The 12,529-nt window shown below is 44.0% G+C and overlaps 1 protein-coding gene across 1 annotated transcript in view; it reads right to left on the reverse strand.

Annotated features, from left to right (window-relative positions):
- WNT3A (Wnt family member 3A) overlaps positions 1-12,529 on the reverse strand; it is a 91,667-nt gene that overhangs the window by 36,019 nt on the left and 43,119 nt on the right. The window contains exon 2 of the mRNA XM_056336575.1: positions 4,625-4,866. Within this exon, the coding sequence (XP_056192550.1) occupies positions 4,625-4,866 (242 nt within the window). The remainder of the gene's footprint in view (positions 1-4,624; positions 4,867-12,529) is intronic.

Here is a 12,529-nt window from a genome sequence, read left to right on the forward strand (position 1 = left end):
CGTCGGCGAAAGCTGAAAGAATCTGAGCCCTCCCCAACAAAGCATTTAATCCAGTTTGGCGTAACCTTTGACATTATTAGGGATCGCAGTGACCCTAATCCAATCAGATTGATTAACTAAAGCGGAGACCCCATAAGCTGACCCCCCTCTGGCCTCTGCTATTTAGTCCTGACCAAACAGTGGGAGCGACGTGCTGTATTTACACCACAATGGGTCCGCACTGAGAACCTGTTTCATTACAGAGCGACTTAAACTCCCATTACTCCATCAATGTATCATTCTTCAATAGTTCATTAAAAGCTGCTCCTCCACAATAACTATTAACCATTTCTCAGTCCAGCTGGCAGGTTTAAAGCCCCAGCCAGTCTTTAGCAGAAGGAGGTGGGAGTGAGTGAAAGAAACAGATAGACAAGGGCTCCCTTTTTAAATTTAAACGAACTGAGGGCTTAAATAGTTTGAGGTAATTTACTTTTATTGAATGGGGGGAGGAGAGGGAGGAAACTTTTATTTTGACTTAATTATGTGCTGAGGTCCTTTAAAGAGACAGGGCCATCATAAGCTTTTATTATATTACTTCTCTTGAGATTGGTTCATATTTCTGCCCAGAGGAGTTTCATAGAGAGTTGGCATGGTGTTGAGAGACTACAAAATGCACCACAACCCAAACATGGACAGTGTCTTCAGTCCACAGAACCTAAAACCAGGGTGAAAGACACAATTATACCCAACATACGGCACTTAAGTTTGGGGTGGAAAATGCCTGATAGGTTGCAATGTTCACATTCTGTTGTTGGTGACAGCATGTCCCTTTACTACATCCTCCAAAGTTTTATCTTGTATGTTTTTAAAGGCAACTCAAAAAGTCTTCCCTTGTCCTTAGGAAACTGAAAGACACAGCAACTGCCTGACAAGCCGCCAAACCTCTCAGCTAAGTGGCTGGGCATGGGCTATGGCTAAGGTGATCACTTAAGGTCGTGTGGCTCCACTGCTTCACGCAATACAGGTGAAGAAACAGATGACAATTTTTTTCCTCTAGCAATGACTCTGTTAGAAAAACTTATGTGAGGGGTTCTTTCTACTGTCCGGTTGCTGAGATCTGCACTTCTGTAAGAGTGGGAATTACATGAACTGTAGCCTCTTATAGATGGCTGATAAACAGATAGGTATGTTTAGGCAGAGGTAAAGAGATCAGGCTTGCTTCTTTTCCCATACAGGCATCCTGTTCTTTGCATTCCCAATAGCCTAGGGTACCCCAGACACCTACAGTGTAGCAAACCGCTAGTGCTCTGCAAGAAAGACCCAACAGTGGCACCTATCTGAACATTTATCCATGGAGCTGCACCACTACTCATACACTCCCAAGACCACAAAGGAGGAGAAAACCCCTCTTCCAACGGCCCCATAGCAATTTCACCCTCTGCTAATGCCTGAATCATTCCCCGTGCAGGTAGCAGAGCACAACGAGGAAGGTGACTCTGTTCCCTTTGAGCAGGGAACATTCATTCCCTGACCAAGGACCTGCAAAACAGAGTAATCAAATACTGGATGGAATGGAGGCATTCTGCTCTTCATATGTCCTGAGTGACATATGAAGAACTAGAGTGGCATAGGTCCAAGCCTGCCAATATTGCTCCCAAATAGCGGCAGGTCTGGATCCCCTGTACATCACCATTCCCTTATAGCCGAGCTCATGGATACACACCATTGCTGTTCAATATGTGATTCATTGGGTCTGGCTATGGAAATATTTAAAAAATAATAATACAGTTAATATAGTTGTAGCTAAAACATAAGGGATTTCTTTTCATAAGTAAGCTGATGGGAAAAAAAGAGTCCGGTTTTAGGTGAGATATCAGAATATGGCTCTTAACAGGACCAGAGTCTGGTGACAGTTTGGCATCGCTGAATCACAGCTCAAGCCTAGCCCTGAATTAGCAATGAGATACCAAAGCAGCGAGGGCAGCGCAGGCCGTGAAGCAGCCTCAGTGAGATTTGGGCCTAGAAAGTATTTCCTGAAGGCATTAAAATCGGCCTTTTTCAGTGAAAGAATTGCAGATAGTCGTGCAAGGCAAAAGGGAGTTGCTTTAGTGACTAGGCTGGGTTGTGCTGGGGGAGGATGGGGTCCCTATTGACTCAGATGAGAAGCTGCAGTTAGATCTTGGGTGACTTAAAATCCAAGCTGCAAAATAGGGTTTTGCTTGCTCGCTTTCTTTCTCTCCTTTCCTCCTTCTCTCTTTCTGGGTAGGAGCTCAAATATGTTCCTACCCTGGGGGATCTGCTGCACAAGAATGCAACTGAGCTGTTGGTTTTTTTTTTTCTCCCCTCTCCTGCTGTAGGTGAAGCAGAACTGAAGGGTGGTTTGATTCTCCCTCAAGGAACAACATTCTTCAGTTATGAAATCGTCCCAGCCTTCTTTTCCTCCCTGAGCCTGGCTACCGAAAGCCTGCAGTCTCAAGGAGGGACAGACTTTTCATGTTGACATCCTTGTGAGATAAGAGCATTTGGAAGCTTGTGGGATCGAGATTCCTTCGATCAAGAAGGGGGTGAGGGTCGCTTTCCTTGTGCACAAGGTGTAATTGCTACAGGAGATGTGGAGCATCTAATCCGAGACCGTCTGGGAGCATGATGTGCTCCATGTGTCCTTGAGGACATCCAGCCTTGTGACGAGGCAAAGACATTGGGTTATCTGGCTCACTTACTGCCTGTGCCCAGTGAATGCTCTTGGGAAAGTCACGTTGGGCTTGTGTCTATGAGGAAAATACTCAGTTTGGTAGTTGTGGCCAACTGCTGTAGTCACCCAGGAGGGATGTACCCAGAAGAGATGCTTTAATTACAAGCAAAACATTGCGGTATGACACTTTCATAGGGACTCAAGTGCACCATGCTGCAGATCTTACAGGTGTGATCATTTTGGGATGATCTCTCACCGCTAAACCCCAATAGTGACAGCAGCATTAACAAGGTGCCTCAGTTGTCCAGCTCTAATGGGGTAACCCCACTAGCCAAAACCACCCCTTCTCCTGCTGGGTGCCGGTAAACGCCTCTTCTGGCTGGTGGAGGCCCTGCCATGATACAAACCAAGGCTTTGCTCTCTCCTGGCTGCCCTATTTTTCAAAATTAATGCAAGTGGAAATGTCCAAGTCTCTTCCGAGTAATGCAGAAAAAAACCCAACAAACCCCCTACCTCCAGATGCTGGAGGAACGTGCCCCAAGATGGGTGTAGATCAGCTACATATGCCAATACAGGAGATTCCCTGAAAATATCCCAAATGCTCCCTCTTCTCTCATATGAGTTCAAACGGTGCTACTCCACTATTCCAGACAAAGTAATTCCAACTCTTAGATTCTCAGGACCTGTAACTGTTATTCTTTGCAAAATAAATAAATAAATAAATTGAGAAAGAAAGGAAGGAAGAAAAGAGGACTACCAAGCCTCTTCTGCTGGTGCTCTCCTAAGAGAAAGCAGCCATATTCCTGCAGGGCTCTGCACAGGGCACCTGGAATTACTATCTGAGCAGAAATCAAATGCAAAATGAGTCTACATTTGGGATGAACCCCTCTGTAGCAAAGGGAAAAGCAGAGCTTGACCCAGGCTTACTGAGACCAGCAGGAGCAGGCTGAACTTTAAAACCAGTATTACAAGGGCAAAGAAGGATAAAATACAAGCTATAATAGGTTTCTGCCAATTTATAAGGGAAATGACCAGATACTCAGACTTAGCAACGTGCTTAAATCCCACTGCATTCAACAACACAGGGCATAATATTTCTGAGTGCTCCCATTTATATCAGTGTGTCAGAGTTAGTTGCCTGAATTGCCACCCTCGTCTTAATTTGCCACATTTATAACCAATAAAAGCAGAACCATTAATTGATGGTGATTTCCTCAGGCCTTTGATCTTCATTATATCCCATTATGGCATCAAAACTGATGTTATCTGGTCAGTCCAGCCCCTTGGAACCATCCCCAACAGCCCATCATTTCCCCTCTGCAATCATCCATCGAGCTGAAAATGCGGCATGAAATGCCATGGGGTCAGAAAAGGAGCCAGACGTCCAGCTTGATCACTGAAAACACAATAATCCTTTGTGCTCCTTCCAAGGGGCATAGGATCATAGGATAATTCATGTTGAAAGGGACCCTGGGAGGTCTGTAGCCCAACCTCCAACTCCAAGCAGGGTCAGAGATGACCCCACTCTCCGTGTGCTGGGCTCTTCCCAGCTCTCTGGGTCACCTACACAATCCCAGTAGAGGTTTGAGGTAGAAGTAGTGGTTATCTGTGACTGGATGTTGTCTGTATAATCGAGGTGGTGGGTAAACACCCTCCTTACGTTGGGGAGGCACACATGTCCTTGCTATTCCTCTAAGAATGCTTAATTATATTCTTGTCTCTACAAAAGACCTTCTGAGTCAGGTTTGAGCTGCTTGGATGGGGTCCTGGGATAACAAAATTTTCCCTGCCTGTGTCACAGGTCTCCTTCATCAAGCTCAATTCCTGTTTCCTGCAGCCCATTTTGCACGACACTTCATCAGAAGCAAATGGGCTCACAGTAGGTTTCTCAAGGTCTTTGTTGCTACTCCACCATGGATGTTGCTGTCACCAAACCCGTAGCGCTGCACTCACCTTTATCTAGCACAGGCCCGAAGATGGCTAAGCTGTCATTGACAGTCGTGCAGTTCCACCTCCTCCCTCGAAATTGGTGTTGGCATTCCTGGATCCCAATCTTTACCCCTTCTGCTACACTGGGCATGATCTCTACATAGTTCCGACAGAAGCGTAGCTGCTTGGGTACCAGTCCTGGGATGCTCCCGCAGAGGATGGGCTGAGTCCCCAGGGAGGAATACTGGTGACCAATTGCCAAGGACCTGGAAAAAAAACCAAGGAAAAAAGAAATTGTGTCAGGCTGGCTTTCACCTTTGTACTTGGTTCACAAGAATGGGGATGGAAAACCAACATCTTCAGTTCTTCTGCATTTCCCTCTCCAGAAAACATCCTTTCCACTCTCGTTTCCCCCCAAACATCATCCTCTCTCTCCTGAAGTTCCCTACAGGCCCAACAAGGCAAGAAACTCTACTTTTAATATCTTCCTTCCCTTTTCTTCATTCTCTCAAAACCTCAATCCATCATTGTGCTTCTTCTTCCCACAGACGCCCAGCTCATGAAGCTAGTTTCCTTTGCAACTGGAGGGTTAAACCCACATTTATTTCTTTGCAAGTCAAGCAAACCTATACAAGAGCACGTCAGTATTACAGGAAATTTTGGCAGCTGAGGAAGCCCAGGGATTAGACAGTCAAAAGTACTTTCAGAGCTACACCAAATAGTAATACCAACAGTGGAAGACACCATGCTCCAAGTCTTGCAAAAGCAATCACCAAGAACTGACAAAAATCATACAGTTCAGCAGTGTGTCCTGTATATTTGAACCTTACCAGGTAACTTCTGTGCCCTGAAGGTGACCCTAAAGACTCAAGGAGTTTGGATCCTGAGAACTTTCAAAAGCCAACTCTGAGCTAAAGGCTGCAGGAGTGCTACATAAGTGTGCTACCATAAGCAGTTAAATTTGCTGTGCTACAGAGGAAAGGGAGTAGAAATGTAGCCCTGCTGGAACAGAAGAACTTGGGTTAAAACTCTCCTAGGGCTCTGGTATGGGTCCAATATCAATGTTATTCTCCTGCGTGAACAATGGTACTGATGCTACCAGAAACACTCGTGATTATGGGCATGCAAGTTGGGAGCCATGCCTGGGATACCAGTAACATCCCTGAAAGACTGGGATGGAAAAGATTTTCTACTGTTTAGCAAAGCATTTCCACACCTGCTTGATCCAAGTATATACTTTGCAAAGCAATATCGGGTCTTTCTAAGCAGGTTGAAGTGTTTTAAAAATAAATTATTAGAATGGCTGCCAGTGTCCTTCTGGATATTAATTTAGAGTATCTTCACCTTACTTTCACAACAGTTTCAGTTTGGGAATTTTCAAAAATGGTGCTGTATTTTCACAAAACAGCGCCAGCTTTGCTGTACTGTCACAAGGATATGGAGAGCCTGCTTTGGCCATCAGTCTGTGAATTGCCTTGGTTAAAGTGAACAGAGTGAAATTAAAAAAAAAACAAACCAACAAAAAACCCCAACAAAACAACACAACTTGAATGCAAATTCTGTGCTCAGTCTGTTGAAAGGAGTGTCCATGAACTATTATGTTGGTTAAAGCCTTAGAGACAAACAAGTCAGCTATGCAGAGAGATCAGCAGATATGTGGCTAATTAGATAGATTTTTAAAGTGTTTTTACTGGTGCTTCTAATAATAACCTTGATTACTAAAACTGAAGGGATTTTTAGAGTATAATTTCCTTTTATTCTAATTAAATCTCTTGATTGACTTTTCTGCTCAGAATTAATGACAAACAGAAACCTGCCTGGGCAGTGTGTATTTCTGTTTACATTCAATTTTGCGATGTGGTTTTCATTTGGGAACATCCTGGTGTGTTTGAACTATCAACAAGGCAGTCAGGGAACATGCCTTCATTGCTCTGACAGAAAAAAAAGTGCAAGAATTCTATCATTGCTGGAGTTCGGAAGAAAATTAGCTTGACTTTATCACTTCTTTAGGCTGGGATAAAAAATGCTTTAAAGTGTCTGTCCTTTTATGGAAGAAAACCAGCTGCAGCCAGTTTGCTCCCTTCCTGGTGGTCCAGAGGGGACAGAAGTGAAAAGGAGACGGACATTCAGATGGTCAGGTACCACAACTATTTGTAGTCAGCTTTGCTGACTGTGCATAAACTAGCCTTTACAAATCAGTGCTTCCCAGGCAAGTAAGACACAGGGACATTCACTTCTGGAGCTCAAATGACTCTAGGTAAGAATCTAGAACCAAGATAACCAGCTCAGCCCTCCAGTAAATGAACTTTAGGTGGACAAGGTAGAAGGTGCCTGGGAAAGCAAAGAATTTGCAGCTGATTTCCTAAACTTAGATGCCTCTTTCCACCTCAGTTGCACTTTTAGGAGAATATTAATCTCACTTAACATTAGAGGACAATTCATCCTACCCAAGGGAGGTAAGATGAGACAAATAGCATGAACTGTCCTCCAGAAGCACGTCTCTCTTTCCATTGCATTGAAAGAGGGAGGAAGGCAGCTCGCGTTAACCATAATCTTTGTTCATGTCACCTGCTTTCTAATGTCTGCAACATGGACATCTCCAGCTGATCTGCTCAGCCCAACCTGCTTTTTCAATTAGTCAGTGGAGAGAAACAGGCACTTCTAGGGCATGGTTCATCTGCCCATTTTAGATGTCTGCTTTGGGATGAGGTGAATCATGGCCTTGCCTCCATTGACTGTATTGGCTAGGCTATCAAGACAGCCTGGGTGACTGGTTGAGTGGGATATGTCTGCACTGTAAAAGTCTCCAGATGAATCATGCCATGATACCAAACAACTGGAATGGCTAGGTTCCTTGAAAAAGTCCCACCCAGGAAAGCTAAGTGCTGTGTTGAAGCCCATGCAAAGAGCTCAGCTGTAGGAAGGAGGCAAGCTCCTGCAGGAGCCTGCAGGAACCCACAGGAGAAGACCAAGAAAAAGGACCCAGATAACTTGTTTTCCCTATCTAAGTGGCTTGATGTGGGTTTTCTTGAGCTTGAGATTAATTCAGGGAACAACTAGTGGCAGAAAAGCACCTGTGAAATGGAGCCCATGCCAAGCCAAAGGGTGTTTGCACTTTGACTGCACTGTGTACAGTTTTGTCTCATTGTTAAGCTGTATACAAACACTGGATCAAAGTTTCTGGACTGAAGACACATTTTAAAACACCTTCTCAGGTTTCAGAGGACTTGTTGAGTGTGTTGCCTCTGTGGTCTTGTTGGGAATGTGGAGTCTTAGGGTGCCACATCTCTAAATCTCAATCTGTTCAACCCCCTGAGGACTGGCAGTTGGGAGGTATTCATAGATTCCATCTTCAGGCTTGGGAGCTAGATGGTCCTATCTCTGTAAACAATGGGAGAGATAGATGCCTTCATCAAAGCCTCTAGAGAAGAGCACTTAGTTGCTTTTATTCATCCTTCAGAGAACAATTCAGCCACTGACTACACAGGGAGTCCAGGATGTGGACACTTTCCAGTGTCTAAAGTTAACTTTAGTGGAAACATCTGTGGAGTTTGTTCCCACATCAACTGGAGTCACCATCATCCCTCCTAAAGCTTTCAGAAGCACCCTGTCCAGTTCCCACCAAAGATAAAGTATCCACAGAGATAGAATCAACCTGCTGTAGGCTCCATCCATCATGCTGTGAAGCCAGGAGGACTTTCTTGAGCTATTTAATAGGACCTGGATGAAACTTTGGGATTCCAGTCTCATAAACTTTAATTATGTGAACAGCCAAACTCATGCCTGTCTATGTTTTTTGATGGTTACTACAGTGGCAGAGTGAAAATACCAGTCATCGGAAGAGGAGTTTATAGGTTGGTGCCCTCAACTATTCGTTTCCGTTGCTGGGAAGATCATCTAAGATTAAAAAAAAATAAAAACATGTAGAAATACTTTTAATTGCTTTTTACACTGCTCCCTTCTCAATACAGCAGGAAAACAGTCACACCTTGCTTTGATCTATGTTACAGTCTGGAAAGTTTAATCTGCAAAAGACAATCTCCAGCAGGAGTCTTGTTCTCAAGGTGTCATCAGGCACTGAGACAGTGTAATGTAAATTTGGCACTCCATGGAGGAGTGTGTAGTCACTTGACTTCCAGCTGAAGATACAGGGTGGAAGCTCAAAACATCTCTCCATGAAGAGTGCCTCTGCTGTTAGATGTAGCTAAGCACACTCCCCTTCCTAGCACGCTTGCAGACTCTGGAGTGTGATAACATCTAACAGAGCACCCTCTTTTGGTATCTGCTTTGCTTCCAGCTTCCAGATGTAAACACTTTCTCCCTCCATCTAAAGTCAATTTATCTTTAGGAGAACCAAATTCTTTCAGTTTCCTGTCCTTTTTATTGATCATGAGGTATGAACCTTATGAACCTCCCAACCCTCCCCTCCCCCTACAAAAAAACACCACCACCACAACCACCAAAACCTTTAGAAAAGATTGGGAAAGTCTATAAAGATCAGAATCTCATTTTGCTGTTACTCAACTCTCTAGTAGCTCCCATCATTCATTTTTTTCTCACTGTTTCCAATGATTAAACCTGTCTTTTGCATTTTTCCACTCTCCTGTGATCTGCTTCTCAGCTGTCTTCTGCATGTGGGTGGTTTTGAAAATGTGATGTTGAAAAATGAGCCAAGTGTCACCTATTGTGGCCTAACCAGGCATCAGCTTCAAACTTCTTAAGCACCAAGACTTCCCAGATGCATTGACACCAACCTCTCCTTTTCCACTGGAGAATTCATGCAGCACTCCAGTGTACAAACACATCCCCAGAACAGGTACTGCTCAAGTTTGAACCAAGGGAAAGGGTCAACGAGCTGTTCTTTCCAAGCCAATTAGCCTTTTCTTCTCATTAGTTCAGGAGGAGGCATGAAAACACTGTTCTGTATGTCCACAGCCAAAGTTCTTGGCTTATCTTTAAGCCTTGCATGCCCTGAAGTGTTTAATTCAACCTTCAGTGAGCATTTTTCTTTGCCAACACACCTAGAGAGCTCTTAATTTCCCTTATCTCAATCTATCTGCTCCTTCAGCAGAGCCGTTGTAAATAAGTACCTGGCCACCTTCTCAATAAATTACATGTACTCTGCCTTTTGGAATGGACAGCCAGTTTATGAGGAAGAAATATGCAGGAAATACATGCTCATAGCTTTTTCAGAAAAAGAGAAAGCTTCAGTTCTGGATGACCTAGCTGTACAGCACCACTTACTGACTTTTCAAGGTCACTACCTTCTCAGTGTGGCTGTCAAAAGTCCTTGACACATCGGTGGCAGCATATAGCAGCACATACATCTACTTGCTTCTTCCTGAATTCTGTTATTCTTGAACATTGCAGGAGTTCTGTTTTGCTATTCATCTTGGAGAGGCCTTTTGCTGGCTCCAAGTGCTGCTGAGAGCTTCCTCAGCAAACGTCCTTCTGGGGTCCCCGACACAGGTAAAATAACTGCATTTATTAATGTTGGACAGCTAGAGTGTAACTTGTCTAATGACCCAGGATAAGACCCAGAAAGCACCAAAGTGCCCACTGAATATTGAGAACTGAGCAATAGCAATGCCTTAGCTCTCTTGTCTTACACAGAAGCAAGGTGGCAGACGGTCCTGCTGAAGAAGTTAAATCAAAGGATGTCCACCTGCTTACAACAGATTTATGTTTGCTAGCAGATGCCCTAGGTTTTCTTCTGTGCTGCTCCCTTTGTGTGGGATCCCCTAACGGCAGGATGTCACACCTCCTCCCAGTCCTTTCTCATTATCTCTTCAGATTTCCAGAGGTTCATCTCACTCTAATGTCCTTTCTTGCTCCTTTTGGCTGCCTTTCTGTGGTGCCACAACTCTTTGAAGATGGATCTCAGCCACATGATGAAGGAGGGGGCAAGATGTGCAGAGCTAAAAAGATGCAGACTCAATAACACGCCCTTGGTATTATGATACTACAATACTGAAATGAAGAAGGTGGCTGGAGAAGTCTTCGTAGGTTCTGTCAAGCTACAAGGAAAACCTATCAAGGGTTGTCTCACACTTCCTGGTACTAGACCAGAAGGGCTCTCAGGGAAGCTGCTAGCAAGTGATGAGTGGAAGGTCCTTGCTCCATCCCACAGCATCCCAGTTAGGCCCTCTGTGGTGCCCCAACCACAATCTCCCATGGGCTGGTGAGGTTGACCAGCATGAACTTCATGTATCTGAGGCTGCCTAAAAACAAATATGGGGAGAAATAAGCAACTGGGGGGCTGTGAAGTTTCAAAAAGAGTGGAGGCTGCCATGAATGGTAAATGGCACCTGGATGTTCAAGAGGCTCATGGGACAGGATCTGTAAGTCAGCCTTGATTCAGTTCCCACAAACCCTCACCACACAGGGCTGGCATACACGATGGAGGAACTAAGGTGCCCACCTAACAGGGACAGCTGGAACATTAGTTAGCAGAATGATGTCCTTCTCCATTTAAAATGATGGGGTTTGTCAAGCTGGGAAGGATACCCCAGAGCTAGGGACCAGACACAGGAGACATAGTTGAGCCTACTGTGTCTTTTACACTCTGATAGCATACATCAGCTCCCAGCTCCATGAAAGTCTTCTGTAGAGACTTGAACCACCAACCTAGAGGCCAGGTGGCTGGACAGGTAGAAGAAATAAGTCTACACTTGTATAATGGTGTTCTTTTACGCAGAAAAACACCAGTGTTCTAGCATATGTTGTGTTTATTTTTCCGTTTTCCTAAGAAAATGAAAATAAAACCTGGAGAAGTTTTGGAATGGAAAGAAAGGAAATGGAACTTGACAAACCCCATCATTTTAAATGGAGAAGGACATCTTCTGCTAACTAATGTTCCTCCTGGGTGGAAGGGATTTTCTTCTCTGACATTAAAACTATCCCAGACCCAGGCAATTACAGAATGTGGACAATAATATGATTTTTAATTAACTTTTTAGTTGAAAGTTTGAAAACCAACTTAACATAGATCAGCAAAGCAATAAGTTTAGCATTAGAAGACATGAATCAAGATTGTAATGAAAAAGATTTTTTTCAGTGTGAGGGGTTTTTTTTGTTGTGTATTGTCCACTAATAACGAAACCTCGATGTAAGCAGTCTAACACTAATTACCAAAGTGCCATATTTTAGTTCAGAAATTATGAGTGTGTAACATTGATTGCAGTGAGGCCTTCAGCTTTTGGTCTCCGAGGATCTGGCTATTGGCAGACTATTGCTAAGAGGTTCACAAAAAGAACTAAGAAATCCAGCCCTGTTGTTAGATCAAATTCACTGTGCAGGTGTCCATCCTTCCTTTTCCTTTCAGTCTGGAAAAAAAAAAAGACTGAAACCTACTGGATTAACTGTTCTTTCCACCTCTCTTGTTAGATATCTCCTCTTCCATCGTAGAGAGGAGTACAAGAGCTATATTTAAATTCTTTTTCTCTTCTAGCCCAGAAAGTATGTACATAATTTTGTGGCTGGGTCCGATCCTGCAAACACGCAGGCATGGAGGTAACTTTTCTCCCATGAATAATTCCCTCACCCTTGCCCTGCATTAATAATAACGATGGTGATGATGATGCAGTATTGTATTTCTCTAGCACCTTTCATCAGAGGATCTCTAAGTGTGGGACTCATCTCACTCGACTTTGACCATTTAAAAGTTAGGCATCTCAGCCAAGTTAGCTGTCTACTAGAGTCCATGGAGCAAGATCAGCATCTCCAGAGAGCAATTCAGCCCATCCTAAGATAGGTGCCTCAGATAGGTGGGCTGAATCACTGGAGATGCCTAGGAGGCGGAACTGGCTGTGGAAAAGCGATGAGCATAAACTAGACACCTTGTTTTTAGCAAGCTAAAAGGGACCAGGAATCTCACCTTTTTGCTGAAAAAGGTAGTGCCTGGAGGGCTGGGAAGAGGACACCAAGGAA

The sequence above is a fragment of the Falco biarmicus genome, chromosome 4 (genome assembly GCF_023638135.1).
Source record: "Falco biarmicus isolate bFalBia1 chromosome 4, bFalBia1.pri, whole genome shotgun sequence".
Taxonomy (NCBI): domain Eukaryota; kingdom Metazoa; phylum Chordata; class Aves; order Falconiformes; family Falconidae; genus Falco; species Falco biarmicus.